Genomic DNA, 27,434 nt, shown 5'->3' with positions numbered 1-27,434 from the left:
ATGAGTCCCCGCTCGTGCCTGCGTTCGCTGCGCCTCCTGGTCTTCGCCGTCTTCTCGGCCGCCGCGAGCAACTGGCTGTAAGTCGGGCCGGGACCCGGCTGGGCCGGGCGGGGGCCGGGCGGGGCGGGGCGGCGCAGGCCCCGGAGGCAGCGGTCGGTGCCAGGCAGCGCGGGGCAGCGGGCGCGGGGGCGCCCGGCAGGTGTCTCGGCCGCGGGACGCGAGCCTCGTTCGCCCTCTGCACTGCCGCCGACACCGCCCGGGCCTCCCTCCGGACACCCCTCTGCCCGCGTCCCAGCCCAGAGGCTGCAAGGGTGGCGGCGGCTTCCGCACCCCTAGGCGGCCTCGGGAGCCCGAGAGCGCAAGGGGTACGAGAGCGAGACCGCGGCCGGCGTGGGGTGCCGGGCGCGGGGCGCAGACCGGGCTGGGCTGACAGGTCGCCGAGGAAGCCCATTACGGGGAAGAACCCTGGCTCCTAATAACAGGTTAATCCCCAGAAGTCCAGGGGCGAGTTCCCCGCGCCGACCTGCCCCGCGCGGCGCTGCGGGCTGGGCTGGAGGCGTGCAGAGACCTGTTTCTGCTTGGGGGGCGGGAGCCGGGAGAGAAGGAGGGAAGGGACGGGACGCCCGGCATCCGAGAGACCGCAGCGGACGCTGGACGGCCTTGGTTCTCCCTGGGGCAGGAAGAAACTCCGTCCAGACCTTAAAGAGCACAGCAGCCCTCCACCTCCCTCAGTCTCACCTAAGGAGGGAGGGGTAGTGACCGCTGATGACCTGTCTGTTTCTCCTTGACTGGGCCTGGCTCAGGGGACTCCCTGGGAAGATTGGCTCGGGGGGTGGGGGGATTCTAAAGGATGAGCTTCCATGAGTGGGTGAACAGGGAAGCAGGAGGACCCTGGACCCCTTCTTCATCTCCCTCAGTCACCATTCCCCCAGTCCCAGGCTTAACCCTGGTCCCAATTCCTTCTGCCCAGAGCTCTGCCCCCATCGGCTGTGGGCAGCCAGTGGGGAGCCCAGCTCCAATATTGATCTGAAAAGCATGAGGTGGGAAGGGGGATCGCCAACAGCGTAGCTGGGGTTTCCATGGAGACAGCAGGAGAGGAAAAAAAATTCTCTCTGCATCAAGACCAAAGAACAAATATCTCCCATGAAATTGCCCCGAGTGTCCAATGGCTGTTGCTATGAGGTCATTGCAGCCGCCAGGGCCCCGCAGGCTGGAAGGAGTGTGTTCGTTGGGGTCAGAGCCACCCAGGGCTTGGGGGACGGAGGTGATGTGGAATTCTCCCAGCTGTTCTGAGAGCAAGAGTGAGCGACTCCAAGGCAGGCTGAAGTGGCTGCGGAGCTTTTGTTTTTCTTGGAGACTGAATTCGATTAACACTTCAGGGGCAGTGGCAAAGTGTACAGAAACCAGGGCACCACCACCTCCCTCCCACTACCCACAGTAGGCCATCCCCCTGAGAGGGGCCTGGGTCGCAGAGCCGAGGAGGGGAGCTGATTTGGACTTGGGTAAGTCCGGGGTCCCTGGAGCTGACTCTGGAAAGCATGGGTTCAGAGCCGGGGTCTCCAGAGCGAGCGTGAGCAAGAACTGGGTATGACCAGCCCAGGGCTGAAGGCTACTAAAAGGCAGAGGAGGAAGCGGTGGTCCAAGGGTCTGACCCAGGCCGTCGGGAAAGAGCGCGACATCCACAGTGGAAAGTCCTTCAAGAGCATCTAGTGTTTTGGCTCATTTTACAGATGAGGAAACTGAGGCCCCAGAAGGGGAAGCTACTTGCTCAAACTGAGCTAAGAACTGAACCCAGGTGCTCTGATTCCCAGCCAGTGACACACGCCCTTCCCTGAAGCCATCCCAAGGTTGAGCCAGTGTGGCCCAGGTGGTGTCACCACCCACCCTCAGCCACATCCCAGCCCAAAATCCCAGCCAGGGAGGCAGCCCCAGCTTTGGGTCACGCAAACCATGGGGAACTCCAACAGCTCAGTTCTCGTGCTGCGCCATGAGGGGGGTGGGGTGAGGAGGGGCGGCCTTCTCAAGAGAAGAGAGGTTGGCAAACCTGTTCTCTGCAGCCGCGATGGTTCAGGTTGCCACGAAGCAGGTCTCCGGATGACCCAGCTCACTCCTGCTCCACCCTGGGCTTCGAGCCAAGGGTCTCTCTGCTCAGCCCAAGGCAGGGAGAACAAGGGGCTTCCCAGGACGCTGCCAAACCAGAGAGGCTATGATGGAGAAGAGATCTCTGGGCACATTCCAAGACAGGGTCCATCCCCAGGCCAGGGACTGGTCCAGCTCTGGGGGAAATAGATGTCACAGCCTGGTCTCCAAGAAGAAGACAAGATAAAAGCAGATCACGAATGGATGAGACCATGGACATGCTGTTGCTGTCAGAGGAAAGAGTTGAGTGTGAGCTGGAGCGCTCATGGAGGGGACTTGGCCTGGAGGTTGTAGAATCACGACAGTAATGATTATAGTAGCTCCCCCTGTACTAGCTAAACCCTGACAACATCTGAATCCCAGTTTACATAGGAGAAAATTGGGGGTCACAGAGGTAATTGCCCCAAGTCACCTAGCTAGTAAATGACAGAGGCATCTGACCCAAAAGCTACCTCTAGAAGGAAAAGCTTCCGGCGGGCAAATGTCCATCCAGGCATGGTAGCTGGCACTGTGTCCTTTCAAGTGTGAGCCACGCTGGAGGTCTGGCCCCAAGAGGATGGCTGGCAGCGCTCTCAGAGGGGCAAGGCCCGGGTGTCCACTCCCCTTCTAATACCTGGAATCAGGCTTCCGTCCAAGGTCGGCTGGCTGGCCGGTTGCAAGAGCCAGTGCTATCTGTTGTCTCCGAAGGGCGGGTGGCCTGGAGGGGAGGCCAGGTGTCCCGCTGTGTGCAGCTGTTGGGCAGGATGGAGCTTGGAGATGGGAGGGCTGTGCAGCCTGAGGCCTGGGCAAGCCCAGAGAAGCTGGAAGCTGTTGATTAGACTTGTGTCTGGCACCAGGAGTGAGTTGACAGCTTGTGGCAGCTCCCACTGAGGGAGGGATGGAGGGATAAAAACAGTCCATCGGTGGAAGGCCTGGACTCTGCCACAGACCTGGGCTCATAAATGTCTCTGAATGTTGCCCCCGGCACTGGGGCTATGCTGGAAGTCGGGAGACCAGGGTTCCAGTCCCAGCTTGGTCCCCAGTGCTGGGCGGCCTTGGATGGGCCTCTTTTTCCCTCTGGGCCACAATCCTCAGCAGATTGTTCTGAACCCCAAATGGAAGAGTTAGAGAATAGATAAACTAAAGTTTCATCGTTGTGGGTTTCCCGAAGAAAGGCAGTGATGCGCTATGCTGGGGCCCCAGCGGAGGCCCAGTAGGCGAGGGCAGGGGGCCTGTGCTACACTCAAAGGTAGTCCAGCAGAGTGGCTAGGACAGATTGTATGCAGTTCCATCCCAGGTCTGCCACTGACAAGAGTAGTGACCTTGGACATGTTACTCAACCTCTCTGAGCCTCGGGTTCCTCATCTGTAAAATGGTACCCATGCTTGAGGGTGACGAGGCCAGAGAGAGCCCGTGCATGTGGCATGCTGAGAACAGTGCCAGGCACAGCGATAGAAACTGCAGCCATGGCTGCTGCAGGACGTGGAGGGCAGCTGTCACTGAACTGGCGGAGCTGTGCCCCTGCTTACAGAGATGATGGAGGGAACGGACCTTCAGGCTGCTGCCCCTAAGCGCCATCTACCCAAAACGGTGCTGTCCAGACCCTGTGATCTTACACAGGTCACACAGGTAGGATCTGAGGCTGCCGCCTCCCTGCTCTTCAGCCAGGGCCCCTGCAAGAGCCTCACCGAGCCAGGGAGACCAGCCGGGCTCCCGGGCAAATCCTGCCAGACAGAGGGGTTGCTGCTGGGAGTGCCCTTCGGTGCCCCTGGGGGAGGCATCTCCCTGCGCACTGGATCTGACTGCCCACAGGTGTGCGCCTCCGTCTCCCGGCCAGGCTCCCATGTGCCTGCTCACGCAGCAGAGGCGTGTCACTGCCCTGCCCGTGGGCAGAGTGAGGGCTGGCACTCTGGGTGCAACTTGCTGGCCCAGGTGTGGGCAGAGCCAGCCAAGATGTGCAGTGCCAGCCCCACAGGTAAAGGTGTGGTCTGTCTCCCCCGAGAAGTGTCAGCCTAGTCTCCAGCTATAAGGGATCCCTCGCTCCCTTCTAAATAGCAAAAACCCACCCCCTTGGATCACCTCCCATGGCTCTGGGCATTGAATCATAATCACTACACACCCACAGCTGTTTACAGTCTACACCAGGATTTCTCAAATCCACCATTGATATTTGGGGCCTGTCCTGTGCACTGTAGGATGTTTACCAGCATCCCTGGCCTCTCTACCCGCTAGACACCAGTAGCACCCGCCCAACTAGGTGACCACCAAAAATGTCCCCAGACATTGCCAAATGTCCCCGGAGGGCAAAATCACCCCTGATTGAGAATAGGTGGCTGACAAAGCATTTTCACAGCCATTTCCCTATGAGAACCACATAACCTCTCCCCCTCCCCCTTCAGAGGAGGGAGTCTGTATTCTCTTCAGCCCCACTTCAGAGGCCCAGAGGTGCAGTGACTTCCCCAAGGACATTCTGCACGTCAGAAGCAGGACTTGAACTTGACTCGCTCTCACATGTCCAGATCTCATGGTTTTTATCCCCTGCCTATAGAACTGTCTCGTATTGTATATAACTATAGTCTAATAATGTGGCTCCTTCTACAAGGTTATAAACCTCTGGAGGCCGAGGCTGTGGCATCAACACTGCTCAGCAGCCTCAGTGCCTGGCATATGTCTGGCATGTAGTAGGTGCTCAGTCAACATGTGATAAACAAACGAAGGACAGGCCTGTTCGCTCCAGAGGGTTGTAAGTTGCTGGCACATCGTGCCCCACTTTCAAAGACCTCGAGTGGGAGGGAGGTTCTGCTCTACTGCCTTGAGCCTCAGGTGATGCTAAGATGTGCCAAAGTGGGTGTCAGGACGTGTGGCTGTCACCCGGCAGATGCGCTGCCCTGGCCTGCAGCTCCCGGCCAGGCCACCCGGTCAGAGCCAGGCTAAGCGCTCGCTCCCCTCACCCTACTCCCAGGGCCCCAGGACCAGGCTCTGCCCGAGGGGTTTGCTCAGGCAGCAGTCACGACCCAGCTGTCTGCTGTGGCTTGACTTTCTTCCTTCAACCCTGGATTAGGAATTGAGCAACTCAGCATCTGACAAGACAGTGCTCCCCAAACCTGTTGAAACTCGCCCAACTCGGGCCCTGTGGGTGCATTTGGAAAGCTGAGCAACTGTACCACGGCTCCTCCTCTTGTTCCTCCCTCTGGGAAGAAGGGCTTGGCCTGAGCCAACTGGGCACGGAGTTGGCCGGGGAGCCGCTGATGGGGGTGGGGGTTGCGTCACGGCTGCCCCCACCCCAGTCACCCCCGCTCCAAACGAGCTTGCAAGAGCTGCTCAGCAAACTCAGCTGGGAGGCGAAGCTGCGACCCCATGGTTGCTGTCCAGATTTCTACAGGAGTTGCCAGGTTTTATCTCTGAGTCCTGAACTGCGTCTTCTGTGATTCGGCCAAACCCAGGAGAAGGCATGCTCCCTGCCGTGACACCCCCCCAGCTCCCCCTTCCCCGCTCCAAACCCCTCTCCACCTCCCCCATCTCCTGGCAAACTTGAAACCAAACTCTGTTTTTAAAGTTCCCTGGCCAAGTCAGAACCCCCGCAGCAGAGGGGACCTGGTCTGAGAAGAGAGGCTGGGCGGGGAGGGTGGAAGGAGGGAGGGATGTGTCCTGGGAGGGAAGGAACCCCCTGACAGCTCGAAGTTCACAGGGGAACTTTGGAGCGGCCCATTGGAAGCAGCATGAAATTGCTGATGAAACTAGAGGGGCCTCTTCCCTGCTGTGACCCCGGAGGGTGCTTTCAGACCCTGTTTCTCACTCTGTTCACACACACGTCATATCATCGCAAGGTTGGGTCCCAGGAACTCTTTGCCGAGGACTGGAGACAGCAGGGTATTCCTCTTGAGTCAGTGATGCCCAGCTGTCCTGGCACCCCAGGCATAGAGGGCAGAATCACAGCCATCAGAGTCAGGGGGGTTCTCAGAAGTGAGCAGCTTAGCCCCCTCCCGGGACACAGAGCCTCCAAGCAGGAGAGTGAGTGCCTGGTAAGCCCTATTCAGTCATGTCAAGCACTTACTTGTCCAGACCTACGCTCCCTCAGGCACTGTGCTAGGCACTTGGGGTCACAGAGCATATTAGTGGTAGAGCTGGAACTCGACCCCAGGTCTCCTGACTGTCTTCCCAGAACTTTCCCTACAGCAGGTGAAAGCAGAGCTGCAGCCCATACACCTAGCCAGTCATCTCTGCTGGAGGTGGTGAGCAACAAGGGAGGAACCAAGGTTTTCCCATCTGCCCTGTTGGGGTGGGCGTGCAGGCTCAGCCACAGGCTCTCCCAGGACTGGGCCTTTAGAAGGGGTGCACCAAGGCCAAGGCACTCGCTAGAAACCTGAAGCCACCAGAGCATGAGCCTCAGTCCAGGAAGCCAGTGCTGGCCCTGGACAGCTCATGCAGCTTCCCCATCCCTCCCTGGTCCTCATCCCCAGGGCTCCCTCAGCCGAGCTAGGGAGGCCAGTTCAATGGTTCGATGGCTCCAAGGTCAAGAAAGGCACCCTGGGGACGAGGGTTGGATGGGTCTTTGCAAGGGAGAAGCTCTCTGCTGGTAAATTAGGGGGGCAAGGCAAGGTGAGGAAGTGCCTTACATTCGACACCCACTCACCCCACAAGCACACCTGCCCCAGAGAGAGAAGAAAAATTCTCACCTCTGGCACAGCTCTGGAACCATCCAAGTTCAGGTCTGAGTGACTACTTCCTGGCGCTGAGTCAGCCACCAGCACCCCTGGGAACAAATACTGTGAGATGGGAAATGGGGGGGCCACCCAAATAAGAGGTGGGGGACAGGAAAGACATACAGGGAGCTGAAAATAATGGAAACTGGGATGTCAAGAGACGGAAAATATGGGTGCTGAGGCTTCTGGGAGTAAAGGGAGCTAGGGATCCCAGGAGACAGGTAGAGGGGGAATTAGCACCCTAAGGTACAGGAGTGGGGCCTTGGGCTCCACGCCTGCACGCCCACCCCAACAGGGCAGATGGGAAGACCTTGGTTCCTCCCTTGTTGCTCAGAGGAGGCTGTCATTTCCCCCCAGCTGGGGAAATGCACTGGGGACAAAGAGAATGTGACCTGGGCATTGAGAACTCTAGAGTTACGCTACGTCTGGGAAGAAGGTGGCGTGAAGGCAGCACCCGCCACCCCACCACCACTGGGAATGTCTTCAAGGCCAGCCCCTCCTCGCTGGCTGCCCCTCCAGGGGGTTCAGGCCAGTGACAGCAACTCCTTCCATGGCCTGAGTAGCTGCAGAGACCACCAGCCCAGATGCTGTCCAGGCAGCCACATAACCCCTGAGACATTGCCCTCCCCAGCACCCCTCACTCCTGAAAGCAGCCCTGAAAGATGCCTTCACCATAGTTCAGAAGAGACATGGGGCTCTAGAAAGACTCATCAATCGAAGAAGAAGACCACCTTCCTCAAATCATTGTCCACTGATGCCTAACCATCATGCCCTTGATGCCCTGGGCTATCTCTGGAGCCTGATCAGCCAGCCCAGGCTTAGGAGCCAGTATGACCTGTTTTCAAATCCTGACCACCACTGACACGGCCTTGAACACATGCCTCTCTGAACCTCAGTTTCCTCATCTGTAAAATGGAGGGGATGGGGCTTCCTTGGTGGCGCAGTGGTTAAGAATCCGCCTGCCAATGCAGGGGACACGGGTTCGAGCCCTGATCCGGGAAGATCCCACCTGCCGCGGAGCAACTAAGCCCGTGCGCCACAACTACTGAGCCTGCGCTCTAGAGCCCGTGAGCCACAACTACTGAAGCCCACACGCCTGGAGCTCGTGCTCCACAACAAGAGAAGCCACCGCAGTGAGAAGACCGCGTACCACAACAAAGAGTAGCCCCTGCTCACCGCAACTAGAGAAGGTCTGTGCGCAGCAACGAAGACCCAACACAGCCAAAAATAAATAAGTAAAATAAATGTTTATTAAAAAAAAATGGAGGGGATGATACCCACCTGGACAACCCTGCATGGATATATGGCTATATATCCATATAAGGATATAGTAAAGCATGTGGCTGTTGTTTGAAGAGCACAAATGACAAGGGATATGAGGTCCTTTTCTTCTAGTCATCTAGTCCCATGAACGGTTTCCAAGTCCCCTGGGCACACCTGAGCTAGTCCTACATCCCCACTGTCCCTGCCCTCCCCACCCCAGTGTCCCCAGCTCCTAATCTCCTAACAGGACCATCCCCCCCATCCCATCCCTCATACTCCCAGTCCTTGGAGGATACATCTGATGAGCCAGAATCCCGGAAACATGTTCACTAACTCTGCATACTCCGTCCGGAGACTATCAAGAATCTACAGTTGGGGGGACTTCCCTGGTGGTCCAGTGGTTAAGAGTCCTCACTCCCACTGCAGGGGGCACGGGTTTGATCCCTGGTCAGGGAACTAGGATCCCAGATGCTGCGTGGCCAAAAAAAAAAAAAAAAAATCGACAGTTGGGATCGAGGCTGAAGTGATCCACTGTGCCCCATGAGTGTGTGCCCTGCCCTCTGGAGTGCTCAGCTGAAAAACAGGCTGGGAACCCAGGTGGAAGAGAGCTGATGGAACCAAGCCAAAGAAGACAAATGAGCAGAACTGTCTGGGGTCCAGAAGAGGGTCCAGCTCAATGGACTATGACAAGGCTTTGAGAGGGCAGTGATGATGACGATGATGACAATGATGATAAACATCTTAATGATGATTACGTAATACTGTTGCCAACAGGGGAAGAGTGCCTACTCTGTGACTATTTAATTCACTTAAGCCTCCTGAGATCAGAACTATTCTTCTCCCCATTCTAGAGGTGAAGACACTGAGGCTCAAAGATGTTCCCTCTCTTGCCTCAGTAACACAGAGATGGGACGCTGACCCAGACGGTCCATCTCTCCTGCACAGTGCACCACGCTGCCTGCCACGCAAAGGGATAAGAGTCTCCAGGGTCGGGACACTGTAGGGAAGAGGACAGCAGGAGACTAAGACCACGGGTACAGAAACCCTCAAAGGTCTGAGGACAACTGGGGGTGTGGACGGCTCCTGGGGAACGAGGTGCTCCCCACCTGCCTCGAGCGCACAGTCCGGGATGGGTCTGGGTCCCTCTCGCCCTCACCCGGCCACGCCTCCCCAGACCACGCCTCCCCAGGCGGCTCTCGGCTCATCAGGGGCTCATTTCCTTCCGGCTCCTCCTCCTGCCGCTTGGCCTCCTTCCTCCCTGGTGTCGCCGGCAGGCACGACCGCTCCTGAGGAGGCTCTAAATGTGGCCCGGCCGGGTGGGGAGGCCAGAGGGAGGGGGTAGAGAGGCCTGGGCTGGCGTCCCAGCCCCCACCTGGAGACCATGGGGCCAGGACCCACGACGCTCATCTGCTTGGCCTCCCAAACGCTCCAGCTATTTCCCGTCCCCTGTCCTCTTGACGCGCAGAGCAAGAGCTGGGCAGGAGTCGCGAAGAGGTGCGGATTTTCCTCTAGGAATTTGTATATTTTTTTAAAAAAGCAAGCAAACCTGGAAAAGCTTGGGACAAGCCCAGCTAATTTTAGTTTCTAATGAAAACAGCAGGTGGCCGAGAGGATCTGATCTCCCTGGCAGGGCCAGGGCCCTCCAGCCTCGCAGGCTGCAGGCACGGGCCGGGCGTGGGGAGGGCCTCCTGGGAGGAGCCTGAAGGACCGGAGCCCCTGCTGGAGCCCCTGCTGGAGAAGACGGGGCACGAGCTGCCTGGCAGCGGGTCGGCCCGGGGTTGGGGGGTAACCTGATCAATGGCACGGCTGTGGCTGGAGTCCTGCGTGGCCGGGGCAGCGGGTAGCAAATGGCTAAGCCTGTGCTCAGCAGTGGCAGGAAGAAGCCAAATCGGGGCGATGCAACCAGAATGAGAGAAGAAGCAGGGATGGCCGAGGCCCTCCACAGGCCGGCCCAGCCCGACGCAGTCAGCGCCCCCCCGCACACGCCCAGGCTCTTGGTCTCCAGGAATGGCTTGTGCAGTTGACATTTGAGCCGGCCCGGCTCCAGGTCAGCAAGTGGCATGCGTGTCTCTGGAGGAAAGGTTGAGCCACCTGAGGGTGCAGAGGGGGGATTCCTGAGGCCCCTGGAACCAGCTGGGCCTTGCCCCTAAGGGTCTCCAAGTCCTCAGCAGACCAAAAAGCCACAGAGCCTCCACTTTCTCCCCTCACCGCCCCGCCCCCAACCCTGAGCACTCTGCCAGGACGGGGACCAGAGGGGACCTAGTCAAGACAGAGCCATCCATTTATGCTGCAAGCATGTATTGAGCACCTTCTAGGTGCCACACCCTCTGCTAGGCATCGAGGAGGCCGCAGACTGGACATGACACCGAGGGTGGCGTTAGCCCCCTGCAGCTGTCAAACAAGGCAGATCCACAGCCAGGGTACAGGGGAAAGAGAGGTCCCAGTTTGAGCTGGGTTTGCATTCCAGCTTTGCCACTCACTAGCTGTGTGACTTTGGGGAGTCACTCCACCTCTCTGGGCCTCAGTTTGCTCATCTGTAAAATGAGGCCAGGCACCCTAACCAGATACCAGAACGAGCAAGCAGTGTGGGCAAGGGCGTGTGATGCCTGGGGTCCTAACTCTCCCCACTCCATTCCCAATTCCATTTCCAGTTCTGATACCCAGGCCTTCCCAGGCAAGACCCTGGGATCTGAGAGAACCAGAGTGAGTTGGGGCCATGCCTCCTGTGGCATGGCAGGGGACAGCTGTAGAGCCAGATGAAGGCAGGGGCTGGGGGTGGTGGGCATTGGTGCCAACCTTGGGGGCAGGGACACTCCTCAGCGGAAGAGGGTTCTCAGCCTCTTCCTGGAAGCTGTCCCAGTGACTCACACCCATGGCAGGCCAGCAGCTCACCCCTAAATCCCTGTTACTGTTATTTCAGCCCGTGTCCCTCGTTGAGTCCTGAGCTTACAGGAGGCGGGGGTGGGTGGCCCCTCAGGTCCCTTTCACGCCTCTTCAATGGCAGGGGCTCGGTCTATCTGCCTGGCATGGGGCCAGGGGGACTTTGAGGCTTGAACCCACCCCCCGTCCCAGCAGACTCTGACACAGACCCACTCATTTATGGTACCGTGCGGAGACAGGCTCCGAGTGGGGCGGGCACTTGCCCAACGTCCCACAGTGCGTTGGTGGCTCAGCCAGGCCTCCCCAGCTTGTTCCTCCTGCCCAGAGAACCCCTGCCTTGAACCCAGAAGCCAGGGCCCAACACAGCCCCACCTGGCCCCTTGGCAGGACACAGAGGGAGCAGAGGCTGAGATGGGGACAGGTCAGCTCTGTGCCCCCATGTCACAGAGGGAATAGGGGGCCCCACCTTCTCCTAGAGACCAATCCTGGCATCTGAGCAGGAAAGGATCTAGCTTTAGGCCCAGTTGCTAGTCCCCTCACCCGTGGCTTCCCAAACGTGTACCTGGCCCACGGCCAGTAGCCGAGCTCTTGGTGCCCCCTGCAGGCCAAGAGCACCAGGTGGGACTAGCTCCGTAGCTGGCAGAGACGGGGGATGCACCTAGGTAGGGCAGAGGAGCCGTCAGCCCCCTCCCCTTGCAGATACACCCTCCCCGGACCCCCAGCCACCTTCCCACCCTTGTCTCCCTTCTGAGAAGCTCAGGCTTCTGCCCAGGCCTCTTCGGGACACTACCAGCCTCTGTGCATCCTCTGGGCAGGACCTGGTATAGAGAAGGCTGTGAGGCTCCCGGGAGGCAAGGAATTCAGGAAAAGTGAGGGGAGGTGGGACTGCCTCAGCCCAAGACCACCCACCTCCCACCAGCCTGAGCTGCCAGGGAAGGGCGAGATCTTCACAACTACGGCGCACCCAAGATGTGCCGGCCGAGAGCCAGATGCACCAGCCACGTCAAATCACGTTAATTTCTCACAGCAGCCTGTGGCATTGCCAGATCAAGAAAGCCAGACGCAGAGAGGCCCTGCAGCTTTGAGGAGGAGAGAGGGTCCCAGAATCAGATTCCTTGGGACTTAGAAAGAAACATCCCCAGTGGTTACTCACAGACTTCCCCTAATTTCTCACAGCAGCCTGTGGCATTGCCAGATCAAGAAAGCCAGACGCAGAGAGGCCCTGCAGCTTTGAGGAGGAGAGAGGGTCCCAGAATCAGATTCCTTGGGACTTAGAAAGAAACATCCCCAGTGGTTACTCACAGACTTCCCCTAAAGTGCCCTCCAGGCCATTGCCAGCCTGGCTTCACAGCTGCTGCTGGGAACGTGTGAAAAGCCCAGATGCCCACCAAGCCCTGCCTGGAGTGGGGCCCAGACACCTGCACTTTCAGCAAACCTCACAAATGTTTCGATGCGCAGCCAGATATGAGAATCATCACTCTGGTCCAGCCCACGTGCCTGACAAATAGAATCCAGCTGCTGATTGTACACCCCCGGGGGTGGAGAGCTCAGCAACCCACAGGCGGCCCACCAACTGCACCCTGACCCGCATCCTTAGGTCAAACGAACCCAGCTCCCACCAGCCTCTGCCCACGGGTGACGTTCAAGTCCTTGAGCCACATAAAAGAATATTGTCTCTACCAAAGGTTTTGAAGTCAGGCAAAACCAGGTTCAAGTCCTGGCTCTGCCTTTACTAGCTGTCTGACCTTGCCCACAAAGCAAAGTACTTAACTTGTCTGTGCCTCAGTTTCCTCCTCTATAAATGGGGGTTCATTGGCTTGCTGGGAGGATTAAATGCAATCATGTAAGTAAAGTCTTAGGCTTTACTGATTAAGGGCCATACAAGTTACCTATTCTTATTGTCATTGTCATAAAAATCTCCCATATCTTACTAGGCTTTCTGTGTGCTTTTCTATCTGGGTACCATGCATTTATTCATTCCTTCACTAAGTAAACAGATGTCGAGTTCCTGCCCCATTGCCTGAGGCCCCACGTAAGACCATCTTTCACATACAGGATCCCTTTAGCGCCTGACAACAGTTCCCTGACTTGGCCACAATCGGTGGTCTCCCCCTCACATTACTGAGTCCCAAAGAGCAGTGGCCTTTGTCCTTCAGACAAGAAATCTGTGCAGCTTCCCTAGTAAAGATGCACTGGCATCTTCACCTCTACCACCCAGAGAGCCATTGCCCCCCCACCCATCAAGCAGACCTGGGCTGCTGCACTGGTTCACTGTGGTCCCTGGGGCAGTGGGACACTTGCTCTGCTTTTGTTCAGAGCCCCTGATCTGTGGGGCTGAGGCTGAGGGTAGAGCCAGGGTCTGAGTCTCCTGCTGGGAGGTGGTGGGAAGGCCACTTTCCTTCTCTGAGCTTACCTGTAAAATAAGGAGCCTGGACCAGACCACCTGTCAGGGAACATTCCTTAAGGCTGTGATTCCGTGCACCCTGCTGCTCCTCCAAGAATCTGGAAGGCAGCTCCAGGCAGCCCTGTGGGAGGTGGCAGGTGCATCTCCCACTGAAGGGGGGGGGGGAGGGAGGCAGGGGAGGGAGAGGGGGCCTTCCAGAGTCACCACTCAGCTCTCCTTCCACCATTAGGCTGCTACTTGTGTGCCTACTATGTGCACTGGGCCCTGGCCAGGGACGCTGGGATGGGGTGAGGGGACAGCTTGAGGGGCAGTGGTTGCAGCACAAGCCTCAGGGTCATCCAGACCCGGGCTCCAATCCAGGTCTGCCCTACAAGTTGGGTGACCTTGATGGTCATCTCACTGCTCTGAAACATGCCTGGCACTTAGTAGGTATTGTGTTAATGCACACCCTTCCCTCAAGGGAAACACCAGTTTCTTCCTCACAGGGTCTTCCCCTAGCTCTGCTCCCACCCCGGTGAGTATTTTTGTATCTTACTCCTGGCCCCCTTGCCTCCTGGTCCAGATTGCAAAGTGGCCGTCATTAGGGACTTCCCTGGTGGTCTAGTGGTTAAGACGCCATGCTTCCAACGCAGGGGGCGCAGGTTCGAACCCTGATCAGGGAACTAAGATCCCACATGCCACGCAGCACGGCCAAAAATAAAAGAAACAAAGTGGCCATCCTTAGACAGGGCAGAGCCTTCCAGGGCCCTCATGGAGGGGGTCGGCAGGGGAAAGGCCCATGGGGTTTGGAGGGGTTTGAAGCTTGGCTCTGACACTTGCTACCTGGGTCACCTTGGGCATGTTACCCTCTTAGCCTTTATTTTGGAATCCATAAGATGGTCGTAATAATTGTCACCTCATAGATTTGGGGTGAGCTGGCAACAGGAAGAAGTGCCTGCCGCCGTGCACAGCACATGGTAGGTGTCCAATCAACAGTAGTGCTCTCTGTCCTCTGCTGAAAGGGATGCAGTAAAGCCCCTTCCCACATATGCCTGGCCCCAGGGTGCCTTGGACATAAGCTATCTCATCTGGATTGTATATCCTCGCTATAACCCTGTGAGGCGGGGCAAGCATTGGTGCCCCATTCTCTGGCTATAAAGACTCCAGGGGCTGAGGGGAGAGCATGGCACACTTTGTTTTCAAAGCCCCCTCCCCCAGCACTATCCCCAGCCCCCCAGCCCTCACTGCCCTTATTGTCCTAAGTGCTACAGCAGTGACACTGGTCCCTGCCTGGTGGCCCTGGGATATGGCTGGCAGTGAAGATCGTGACCTTGTAGCCAGAGGTGGGCTTAGGTCACTGGGGTCTCTGCCTTGGGAGGGGAAAGAGACACACCAGGGCAGAGAGCGGCTCCAGCCTCCTATCTAGAGGGCATTTCGACGTGAAGGGCTCGGAGCCCATGGGCGAGGTCTAGGGTAACATCGGGGCACAGATGCCAGTGCAGGGGCCACCCAGGCAGGGAGGGATCCCACGGGGGTCTGTCAGCCGCCCTCTCAGTGCTCTCCCTGCTTTGGCTAACTTGAAATGGAGGCCTTGTGCAAGACAGCACTTCCCCCTTTCTGGCCCTGGCAACCAGGCAGGAGGGCTGTCACTGGATCCAGAGAGAAGCCGACCTCCAGGACCCGTCCCTGGTAGAACTGGCTCCCAGAGACCTGGGCAGGGCGTGGCCTCAGCCGGGGCGTGGAAGGAGGAGGGAGGGGGCTCAGCATCACGTCCTACCCCCATCCCCAACCCCCCTCTCCCCAGGTACTTGGCCAAGCTGTCCTCAGTGGGGAGCATTTCAGAGGAGGAGACGTGCGAGAAGCTCAAGGGCCTGATCCAGAGGCAGGTGCAGATGTGCAAGCGGAACCTGGAGGTGATGGACTCGGTGCGCCGCGGCGCCCAGCTCGCCATCGAGGAGTGCCAGTACCAGTTCCGGAACCGGCGCTGGAACTGCTCCACGCTCGACTCGCTGCCTGTTTTCGGCAAGGTGGTGACGCAAGGTGAGGGAGGGGCTCGCGGGGGTGCTGGGGACCCCGGAAGGGACCACTGTTTCCTGGGGTGGGGACTCATGTGCTCATGAGTGGCCTGACGGGTCCGTCACTCATCACAGGATGCAGATGGAGGCATGGGAGTGGGCAGGACCCAGCAGGCGGCAGTCCCCTGCGGGAGGGCCGAGGGAGGAGGACGCTGTTCTCTGGCTGTGCAGCACAATACGGTGTGCCGTGTTTTCAGTCCTGGAGCCACCATCCCGTTTTAGAGTCAGAAACACAGGCTCGGGCAGGGGAAGGGACGGAGCTGCCCGGGGCTCCTCAGAGGGTGAACAGCAGGAAAGAATTCAGACCCGGGCTTCCAGCCCCCCAGCCCCGTGCTATTTTTACCTTAGCACTGGCCTCACCTATGCAAGCGCATCTCGTTCGTCTGTACCTTTGACGAACCATGTTGAGGCTCACTTGCCCAGCCCTGAGACCCCGGGAAGAGCAGCACCCAGATCCTGTCCTCCTGAGCTCACAGTGGAGGCAACGATGACACCTCAGTAGGGGCAGTGGCTCTCACACCTGTAGCACCAGCTAGGGACCAGACACTGTTTAAGTGCTTTAAGTGATATGAACTCATCTGGCCCTTTGAGATGGGCTTCCGTATTGCAAATGACGAAACTGAGGCACACAGAGGCTAGGTAACTCGCCCAAGGTCACAGAACCAAAAAGTGGCCAAGCCAGGACTTGAGCCCATGCAGTCCAGCTCCAGGGTCTTGCTCTTACTCAGGATGAGAGGGGACACAGGACCCTCGGGGGCACAAGGGTGGACCCCTGCCCCAGCCAGGGCGGGTGCTCAGGGAAAGCTTTCCCAAGGAGTGGGTCCTCGGCTGACACCAGAAATATGAGAAGGCATCAAGCCAGAGGAAGATGGGCCAGGGCATAGAGAACGTTCCATGCAACTGGAAGTCTCCTTAAGAGGTCACCAGGTCAAGCCGCTGCCCTCGAGGGAGCGCTCTAAACCAGCTGCCTCTTTTTCTACTTCCTGAGTGTGAAACTGACACTAGTCCACAGACCCCTTGACTTGCTCAGGCAGCAGGAAAGCGTTCCTGGGCCAACCTTTGTCTTGGCACCTGTGGTCCTGGACAGCGAGGGCTGCTGGGCTTGTGGCAAAACCATTTGGATGTTGTTGGAAACCAACTGGGATAGAAATTTGGAAGCCATTCTCCTGGGAGTTGGCAGGGGCCAAAAAGGCACGATTATGCTTGGCATGACTGAACATTGCTGCTTCGGAGAAGAAGCAAAGGCCCAGTGAGTGGCCTGGGAGCGGAGGCCCTCCCGGGACCACGGTGCCTTTGCCAAGGACCCAGTGCTGTCTGTTGAGGCCCAGACACTAGGCTCAAACAGCAGACCCTGGGCACAGGAAGCCCCTGGCACACAGTAGGTGTTCCATGTTTTAGGTGGACTAATGAATAGACTGGCAGGGTTACATGTGCCAGGCCCTTCATACCCCTGTGCCTTTTTGCACATGCTATTTCCTCCACTCCCAAACACCCAGCCCTCTTTCTCCACCAGCTCAGCAGCTCCCTCCTCCAGTCTGCCCAGCTCCTGCAAGCAGATGGTTGCTTTTTCCACTGGGCTCCAGAGCTCTTTGTTCATGCTGGGGTTTTTTCCCTTTTTTTTTTGGTAATTGTTTTGATATAATTTCAAACTTACAGAAAAGTTGCAAAAATAGTACAAGGAATTCCCATATACTCTTTTTTTTTTAAAAATCTCTATGTGATGGGTTTATTCAGTCAGCTACTTTCATTTTCTTCTTTTTAAAATGAGGTATAACTGACATATTATATTAGTTTCAGGTGTACAATGTAACGATTCAGTAAGTCTCATTAACATCCATCACCACACAGTTGCAAACATTTTTTTCTTGTGGTAAGAACTTTCAAGATCTACTTTCTTAGCAACTTTCAAATATGCAATACAGTATTATTAACTATGGTCACTACGCTGTACATCACATCCTCATGACGTATTTATTTTATAACTGGAAGTTAGTACTTGTTGACCCCTTCACCCATTTTGCCCACCCCCCATCCCTGCTTTTGCCTCTGGCACCACCAGTTTGTTCTCTGAATATATGAGTTCAGTTTTTCCTGTGAAGAATTGCCTTATACTCTTTACCTAGATTCACCAGCTGTTTACATTTTAACCCATTTGACTTATCAATTTCTCTCTCTCTCTCCTCTCTCTCACTCTCTCTCTCCCTTAATACACACACACATGTACACACACACACACACTTCTGTCTAAACCATTTGTGTCCACGTGGCTTTCATTACACCTTTCACACTGAACTGTGATGCCTGTCTCCCCCACCCCCTCCCCCATGCCTAAACCTTGAACTCTTCCAAGGCAAGGGTAATGTCTCATTTACCAGTTTCCCAGTGCGTGGCAGAGCCTGGCATGGAGGAGACAGTCAAGGGATGTCATCCAGTGGCAGAGAGCAAGTCGGGGCAAGGACTCAAGGGGCAGAAGAGGGGAGGCATGGGTCAGTGCGGCCTGATGCAGGTGAGGGACCCCGTCGAGAAGTGCTTTCCTCACCTGTGTTTGCACCAGGAACCAGGGAGGGGGCCCAGCCCCGGCTCATCAAGTTCAGGGAGATACTGAGAATCCTACCAGGCTTGGCTGGAGCCTGCTGTGGACTAAAGTCCAAGTGACTTGGTCAAGCATCCAGTCTCCTCGGGGCTGAGTCAGGGCATGCACTCGCCAAGCCAGCCACATGCCAGGCAAGGGCAGTCGTGTTTGGAGGAGTCTGAACTCTTCCCATTCGTCCATCCCCTCACTTTTGCATTTTCCATTTTCTTCCCTAGTAAAATTCCTCCTGGAAAAGTCTCAATTTATCTCCACTGAGCAAGAGACAGGACTTGTCCCTCCCGAGGCCGCAGTGCTGCTCTTGGAGGGTCTGGGGTTGATGAGGCCGTGTGGGGAGAGCACGGGCAGCAGGACCTTGGGGGAGGGACCTCACTCCTCCGAGCCTCAGTATCCTCACCTGTCAGTGGGACCTGCACGTGTGCTTACCTCATAGGGGCATCACCATTTAGGGTGGACCTTGACCCCAGAAAAGCCATCCGTCCTCACCAGCTGCTGTGATTTGGGGCAGCAGCCGGCTGGGCAGGCCTCTCTCACAGCCCCCAGGTTTAGGGGTTGGGGGGCTAGGCCAGTGCCCGCATTCATGGGCTGCCTGGCTGGGGTCCTGACCTCAGACCTGGAAAGGTAATAGCTCACAGATCCCTCCAGGAGCCAGGCCATACTTGGAGGAGAAAAGGAGCCCCATTTGTTGAGGGCCTCCTCGGTGCTGCCTTGCATCCAACCACCCTCACGACAAGTCCGAGCATGTAGTATTGTTCCCACATTACAGCTGAGATAGGAGGCCCAGCAAACAGAGGGTGTGATGCACCTAGATCCGGGACCTGCCGGCTCTTGGCATGAGTCCCCGGGCAAGGTCCATCCCCTGTCCTAGCCTCAGAGTCCTCCTCCCTGGATTGGAGGGGGGCAACCCCAGGCCCCAGCTCCTGGACTTCCCATCAAGATTCAAAGATGATGTCTCCAAAGGCCTGCCTGACTCCCAGGGCACCTGGGGGTGGGAGCAGCTCTCTTATGGCCAGCACTGCCCGAGGCCGTACAGCTCCAACCCACACCCCCTCCCCTCCCGAGCAGTGGAGACCCCCTGCTCCTGGCCTACAGAGGCAAGACAGACGGTGACATAACGGTGACTGGTGAGGACAGTGTGTAAGTCAGGGCCAAACTGTGCTCTAGGCTGAGAATCTGCCAGAAATTTGGTGAAGTTGGCATCGGGGGCAGCCAGGAATGGGGCAGCCGGTGGTTCTTGGCTGAGCAGGCGTGCAGGGCCAGATGTGGGATGGCCTCTGTGCGGTTTGGTCACTGCTTAATCCCTGTGCCTGAGGCAGCACCTGCACAAGGTAGGTAACTGATAAGTATTCGTGGAGGGTTTGAGGGTGGGAGGGAGAGGCCAGGGAGTCTGGCGCAAGTTCAGTGTGGCCGTGAGCAGGAGGTGCTGGGGTCTCAGGGTGGGCCGGCCCGAGCAGCACGGGGAGAGGCACGGAAGGCAGTGCAGTCTCCTCTGCGCCTGCTTCCCTCTATCTGTAGACAACGCTGAGCCTTCCCCTGCCTTCTCACACCTCGCTCTGCAAGCTTGATCATGTCCCTGTCCCGAGAGAGGGGACTCCATGAGCCCTGAGGCCCCTTTGGGCTCTGGCTGCCGTGTCGGGAGGTGATGTGGTGCACTGGTCGTAGCCAAGTGAGGATTCAGCCCAGGCTGTGGTTCCAGTCCCCGCGTGTCTAACCTCAGGGCACCTGACTGATGGTGACTTCAGGCTGGATCTAAGAAGTAGATGCTTTTCAGTCCTGGGCTGTGACTCCCTAACACTTGTGCTCTCACCTTTGTCCTCAGTGTTGGCATCACTTTGGACCCAATGAAGGTGACAACATGTCTTTCTTCTGGGGACCTCTCAGGCCAGCCTTTGGTGCCATCAGATACATCACAGGAGGTCTGGGGAGGGGTTACCCCAGAGACACTTTGCACTGGGGGTTCCTTGAGGACAGGCTCACCTCCGTCTCCCTCGTGCTGGCATAGGGCCTGGCCCACAGCAGGTGGCTAATAAACATCTGGTGAGGGAGGAGGTGTCTCTGTGCTAAGGAAGCTTTTAGCCCAATGGCAAATATGTGGACAAGTGGCCCTCAGGGGGTAAGTGCCCTACCGATATTTGTTAGCAAATGAATAAAATGGCATTAATCACCCAACAATAACATTCACAGTAGCTACTATGTCTCAAGCTCCTACTCCAGGCCAGTGGCTAAGCACTTCCCATGTTTTACGTCATTAGATTTCCATACCCACCTGAAGAGGTCAGAACTATTGTCAGCCCCATTCTATGGACATAACAACTGAAATCACACATTTAGGAAGTGGCAGAACCAGGACTAGATCTCAGGCCTGCCAGGCTGAGCATCCATGCTCCTCCCAATACCCACCTCTGTCTCCAGGGAGCTGGGAAAGGCCTGTTCTTGCCAGCTCTGTACTGGGCTCGAGCTGGGGCAGAGGAGGTGGTGAGGGACAGCGTGGCCCCTGGAGCTTCCAGTCTGGCTGCAGACAAGCACACAAGACACTTAGAAGATGAAACAGTCCGAGTCCAACTCTGACTGCGTGGGGAGGGCAGGCCAGGCCAGCCAGAGCACCCGGGGTCCCAGGATTCCATGATGGTGGGAGGGATGTGCAGAAGTGCCAGGGCCTGGCCTGCTGGGCCAGCGTTACTTTCCCCATGTTAGAACCGGGAAAGGTCACTACACTAATAAGAGTCTTAACACGGCTTTGTCCAACTCCAAAGCCTTTACTCTTTCTCCTGCCCTACATTGTCTCTTAAATCCAAAGAGGCTTCCTGGAGGTGGTTTCAAGAAAAGGTGAGCCTTTGCAGACAAGAGAGCAAAGGAAATTGGAAAGGCAGGCTGGGGGCAGGGATGGGGAGAGGACAAGGCCAGTGACTTTCTCAGAGGGCCGCGCCTTTCCTGCCCCACCTCCCGAGGACTCCCGCTGGGTCTGCTTTGGAAACATGTAAGTTATGCTCGGAATGACACTGCCATCAGGACACCTGCCTGATGCCCCGGGGATCCCCACGCCTGTGGCTTCCTTTCTAGCCCAACTCAGCCTCATCTGTTTCTCCTCCAAACACTCCTTCCTGCTCAAATGTCCTTCCATCCAGCATCTGGGGAGACAGCGCATGTGATGTGCTCAGAAGAGCGCTGTCCTCGAGTGAGGCAGGCTGCGGTTCCAATTCCCTCTTGGCCACCGACTGGCTGAGGGACCCCAGACAAGCCCCCGAGCCTCACTTTTTCCTCCACAGAGCAGAGCTGGAGAGAGCTGGTTGCTCAGGTCGCCATGAGCTCATGGAAAGGCCCTGGCACATCGTAGGCCCTCAGAAAGGGTAGTTATCACTGGATCCCCAGGACAACTCTGAATTCCCAGCCCCAGGCAGCCTCAGCACCTTGGAAAAGATGGCAGTGATGCGGGACCTAGAGGATGCTCAGGATTTAGACCAGTGGAGCCAGGGAAGAAGAGCGAGCAGGAAGAAAGGAGTTAGTTGGGTGTGGAATGGGGCAAATGGCATTATGGAAAAGGCAGAAGGCTGTAGGGCAGCTGCTAGCACCTTCGAGAGCTCTGCCTGTCCCTCGGCCGGCTCTGCTGTCCCAGGAGGACAAAGTCAGGACTGTCCTCCCCCTGCAGCTGGAACAGGCAAACCCCCAGACCAGGGAGCAGTTATCGATCAGGTCGCCGGGGAACTCCCCTCTGCCACCCTCACAGCCACAGCACAATCCTTTTTCTGTGTCTCAGCGGTCTCTGCCAGGCACCCCACTGGTGAGCAAGGCTCCAGCCGGGCAGAGGGGATGAGCCAGGAGGGGCCACAGCCCTGGAGTCAAGGGATCGGGACCCAGGGCCAGCCATAAAAGGCTGGAGGAGCCGCTGCCAACAGGTCTCGGGACACAGTGGCTCAGCCACATTCTTCAGGCCTTCTGGGGCCTCCTGTGCTGAGCACAGGCCCACTGCTCACCATCCCCCAGTGAAGAACCCACAAAAGGAACTGGACATGTCCCACAGCTCGTGGCTTCACACATGGAGGTGGGAAGAGATGGGCTGTATATTCCTGGGGGCTCCAGGCTCTGGGCTCTGGGCGGCAGGATCATGTCAAGGTGGAAACTCTGGAGCTAGGCTGCCTGAGTCCAAATTCTGGCTCCACCACTTCCTGGCTGGGTGTCCTTGGACAGGTGCTTCATGGCTCAGTGCCTCAGTTTCCTTATCTGTAAAATGGGGAGTAAAAGTGTCTACTTCGCAGGGTTGTTGTGAAGAGTATATAAATTATGTCAAGTGCTCAGACAGTGCCCAGCACAGAGTGAGCTCTCTCTAAGCTTTAGCTCGTGTTACTATCTTCCTTCCAGAACCTCTTCCTTCAGGCCCGAGTGGAGAGAACTATAGCGCCCTTGCTCCCGAGGCCAGGACAAGGGGGCCTGTAGTCCTGGCAGATGAGTCTTGGTTGGGGATGAGGCAGGGGTCTCCCTGAGCCACCTCACAGGGAGCCCTGCACCCAAGGCTACTAGCGGTTAGGGGAGGAGGTGGGCCCAGGGCTTGGGGCAGGCCAGGGGCTGCCTGAGGACCCAGAGAAGCAGAGGAGAGAGGAACATGCCAGGCCAGGAGCTGGGGCCACCCTGCCAGTCCCATCCACCCTAATCCACCCTACTATCTCCTGCTTTCCCTTCCCCCTTGGTCTTTGGGGCAAAGATTTGTGCTGGTTCAGGCCTGGAAATACCAGAAATACCAGAAACTAAAGTCGTCTCTCTTTGGGCGGCCACAGCACAAAACCAACCAACATGATCCTGCTATTAACCTCGATTAACTTGGAGAGGATTCCATCTCAGGCTGTCAAGGCCCCCGTGGCTCCAGCCAAGCCCCCTCATGCCGGCCCAAAGTGTCCAGGCCAGGGCAGAGGGTGGGCCGTAGAAAGTGGGTGGCGGGCAGTATCCCCAGCTCAAGGGCCGAACCGAGAACAGGGCGTCCTGGGCCATGGGGGCCTGAGCTGCCCCCAACCCCAGCGCTCGGCCTCCACTGCCTGTCCACAGACACGGGCACAGAGGAGGTGATTGTTTCTGTCTGACCACGGCGACTGCTCCCCAGGGCAGCCGAGAGCACCGGCCTGGGTGTCACAGAGGTAATTGCCAACCACGAGGCCAAAGCCTCCCCACTTTGCTCCTGTGGACACAGACACTCCAGCAAGAGACAGAAGGACAGTCACGGGCACACAGAGGCCCTCACAGGGCCCAGAGAGGAGCAGGGCCCGTCTGGTCACACACCCAGCCAGCCGTGTGCACACGCACCACACACACACACACAACACACACAAAGACACTCCCTCCCACCACCCACACCCCCAGAAAGGGGCTACATAGCAGCTACACCCCCTGAGGCACAGTTCCTAGGAGGATAAAAACACCCATTCAGGCAAGAGACAGGGCAGGCACCAAAATAGAACCACCAAGAAGTCATGGGGCGGAAGGGAAAGACAGGCAGCAGAGGCGGACAGACCGGAGTTTGAGTCCTGGTTCTATCACTTCCTGACTGGACGACTGCGACCCACTTCCCCTCCCCAAACCTGCACTGTGCCATCTGTGAAATGGGCACAGATAAAGCTTCCAATGGTAGAGGGCATCCCCTCTTCAGCAGTGATCCTGGTAAGCAGTGGGGCCGTTGTCCTTACGGTTTACTCTTAGAGGTATAAGGAAGCAAGGTGGTCTCAGAAATGGGCCCAGCCTCAGCAGGAAGGGCTGGGGCAGGTTCCTCGGGCGGGGGACCCCATCAGAGCCTAGAGGGGCCATCTGGGGAATAGGCACAAAAAGAGCTGGGTTGGCAGGCCAGCCTGCTACTTCTGTAGTCCTGCTAAGTTAATTCAGCTCTCCCACGCCTGTCTTGTCTCTCATAAAATGCCATTAACATCAGTAACCTCCCGGAGAGGCTGTGAGAACAGTAACTGAGGGTGCGCAGAGCGCTGAAGCTGGACCATCTGGCTGCTCAACCACGTGCGGTGTGGCCTGGGACGAGTTGGCTAATCCCTCTGAAAGCGGGAGTAATAATTGTACTCACCCGACGGGTGTGGGGAGGATTAATGGCCAGCACACGTGAAGACCGCAGGGCAGTGTCCGGCGTGTGTGAGTATGTTGGCCATTGGTGGGTAAGAATAAGCGCCAGCGCGGCGTGACTCTTGCCCCACGGGAGTCAGCCCGCCTTGCTTTCTCCCTCGGCCTCCGTCGTTCAGGAGTCCCATCTACGCCTCTCCTCTAAAAAGGAGGGTGCAGGGAGGAGCACTGGGACCCAGCCCTGCCCTCCCTCTGCCTCCCTCCCACAGGGACTCGGGAGGCGGCCTTCGTGTACGCCATCTCTTCGGCAGGTGTGGCCTTTGCGGTGACGCGGGCGTGCAGCAGTGGGGAACTGGAAAAGTGCGGCTGTGACCGGACGGTACACGGGGTCAGCCCACAGGGTAAGTGCGGGCGGTGGGGAGGGCATGCGTGGCAGGGCAGGAGCCGGGGCCCGGGCCCTCACTCACACGTGGACCCCGCATGCCCACCCCACCCAGGCTTCCAGTGGTCGGGATGCTCGGACAACATCGCCTACGGCGTGGCCTTCTCACAGTCATTTGTGGACGTGCGGGAGAGGAGCAAGGGGGCCTCGTCCAGCCGGGCCCTCATGAACCTCCACAACAACGAGGCTGGCAGGAAGGTAGTGCGTGCGGCCCCAGCACCCTCACGGCCAGCCGGGAAAGGGCGGGCTCGGCAAGGTCCCCCGACGCTCTCCCCCGCCCACCTGCCCCTCAGAAAACACTTGGGCTCTGGCCGGTACCAGGCAACCCCTGGGGGCGGGGGGCACGGGGAGGGAGCGGACAGGTAAGCAGGCGTCACAGAACAGTGTGAGCGGCCCCCAGTGTAGCACACACGTCCCCCAACACGCCCCCACCCACATATATATGTGCACACAGGTGTGTCTCCATCCCTCTTTGTCACGCACCCCCCCCCAATAAGTAGCAGGGTTAGGATTTCTCCGTGTCACTGCGAAGACCATGTGCTTAACTACAACACCATCTGCTATCTCAATACCTACTCTTCAAGGTTCCTGTGCAGGTTCAATGCAGCCATGTTCTTCCCCAACACATCACTTTTCACTGTTTCGTATGACACTGCCCTTTAACATGTCTCTCCTCCATCAACTCCGAGTGCCCCAAGGGCAAGGACAGTATCTTTGTTCCCAACACAGCTTACCAGCCCACCGTGGCATACAGCAGGAGCTTAATACAGAGGAAGCATGACCGTACATCTTTCTCCAATTCTGCGCCATGCCCCCGTCCCTGCCCCCGCTCGTCCGCCCCCCAGCAGCCCCTCCCCGGCCTCCCCTGACATCTCCTGATGGCCCCTCTCCCCTCCCCGCCCCCCGCAGGCTATCCTGACTCACATGCGGGTGGAGTGCAAGTGCCACGGGGTGTCGGGCTCCTGCGAGGTAAAGACGTGCTGGCGAGCCGTGCCGCCCTTCCGCCAGGTGGGCCACGCGCTGAAGGAGAAGTTTGACGGCGCCACGGAGGTGGAGCCACGCCGTGTGGGCTCCTCCAGGGCGCTGGTGCCACGCAATGCGCAGTTCAAGCCGCACACAGATGAGGACCTGGTGTACTTGGAGCCCAGCCCGGACTTCTGCGAGCAGGACATGCGCAGCGGCGTGCTGGGCACGAGGGGCCGCACGTGCAACAAGACGTCCAAGGCCATCGACGGCTGTGAGCTGCTGTGCTGCGGCCGCGGCTTCCACACAGCGCAGGTAGAGCTGGCTGAGCGCTGCAGCTGCAAATTCCACTGGTGCTGCTTCGTCAAGTGCCGGCAGTGCCAGCGGCTCGTGGAGCTGCACACGTGCCGGTGACCGCCGCCCAGCCCTGTGCCCACAACCACCTAGTGGCCCAGGGAAGGCCGATAATTTAAACAGTCCCGCACCACCCACCCCAAAAGATACTGGTTGTATTTTTTGTTTTGGTTTGGTTTTTGGGTCTTCATGTTATTTATTGCCGGAACCAGGCAGGCGACCCCAAGGGCACCAACTGGGGCCTCCCTGAAGCCTGGGCCTTTGTGGCTGCCACTGACCAAAGGGACTTTGCTCATGCCTCTGGCTGCCCACACGTGGCCACTGCTGACCACCCGTTATCTGTACCTGTTTTTCCACTTGCAGACTTAAGGTGGGTAACGAAGTGTTGCAGCCACATGCCTACTGACCCTGCCATCTAGGGAAAGGGGCAGCCCTATGGCAGGGGAATGGTGCCATCTTGACGGCAGTTGCACCCCACACTTACATACGGACCCCGGGCAGCTTCAGCCTGGTAGCTTTGTCTCTCAAGCCCCGTGGAAAAGGAATGGGCAGACACCAGGTCCAGGGCAGAGGGTTAATTTCAGGCCTCCATGAGCAGCCGGAGGTTCAATCTCTGTGGGACCCTCCAGGCAAGAACAGCAGATGAGGCGAGAGCCAGTGAAGGCTGCAGTGCCCCCACCCCTAGCCCAGCCGCCAGGCCTCCCCTCACAGAGGGAGACTCTCACTCCCTGGTCCCTCCCAGGCAGGAATACGGCTGCGTCCTGGATCAGAGACCCCAGCTGGGCCTTCACGGTGACGCCGTGAGCGTCGCTCCACGGTGCTGCTCCTCCATGAAACTAAGAATGGAAATGCCACACGCACACAGGAGAGGGCCACGTGAAAAAGCCATCTCCCAACTTTTATTTCACTCCCTTAACTGAATCTATTGAGCAAATACTGTTCTGGGCCCTGTACTGGGCCATCTCACTGGATGACCACAGCAATCCTGGGAGGCCAATAAGACAGGGATGCATGCTTGTGCCCATTTTACAGGAGAAAGGGCAAGGCTCAGCTGGGTCCCAGAGCCAGTAGAGGCAGAGGCAGAGCCAGAAGAGCCCCCAGCCAAGGCTCCTCCTGGACTCCTGTACCCAAAGGCCCAGAAACCGTAGGTCCCCCTGGGTCTGAGCCTCAGGGATGGGGCTCTGGCTGGAGGACAAGGGGCTGGGAAGCAGCAGGAGCCACAGACCACAGGCTGAGCCAGAGCCCACTTGGTTCCCAAGGGAGGGCAGAGCAGACTCTGAGGGAAGAGGTGGACAGGGGGAAGGCCGACGAAGTAAGGTCTCAGCAGCAGAGGGTACCATGGGTACTGAAGCAGAGCCCCCAGAGCCAGCACCAGCAGCCCGGGCCTGGCCCTGTGCACCAGCCAAACCATCAGGAGCCCAGCCCAAACTTCTGTGAGTAGGACCTGCACACAGCAAGCCCTGGCCTGACCCAGCTGCTTCTCAGGTGGGCTCCCAACCACCAGAGGACCTCACTCTCAGCCCTCTCTCCAAGCTGCACCAACACTGGGGCTTTCGGCTCCTGGTTTGAGGTCTGAAGCTCCAGGCTCCAGGTTCTCAGACTCCAAGTTCTTGGCTCC

At 57.8% G+C, this 27,434-nt stretch overlaps 1 protein-coding gene across 1 annotated transcript; it reads left to right on the top strand.

Moving 5' to 3' along the window:
• WNT4 (Wnt family member 4) lies at positions 1–25,986 on the top strand (the record flags this gene model as incomplete). Its single annotated transcript, XM_082614755.1, has 5 exons — positions 1–77; positions 15,152–15,387; positions 24,327–24,458; positions 24,555–24,697; positions 25,409–25,986. 5 exons carry the CDS (start codon positions 1–3, stop codon positions 25,874–25,876), a joined length of 1,056 nt encoding a protein of 351 aa, XP_082470881.1. The 3' UTR covers positions 25,877–25,986.
• Between the last annotated feature and the right edge of the window lie 1,448 nt (positions 25,987–27,434).

Source organism: Mesoplodon mirus (genome assembly GCF_964341445.2).
Source record: "Mesoplodon mirus genome assembly, chromosome: 3".
Classification (NCBI taxonomy): domain Eukaryota; kingdom Metazoa; phylum Chordata; class Mammalia; order Artiodactyla; family Ziphiidae; genus Mesoplodon; species Mesoplodon mirus.
The sequence above is the reverse complement of the archived record's forward strand: the minus strand, read 5'-3'. Positions and strand labels throughout refer to the sequence as shown.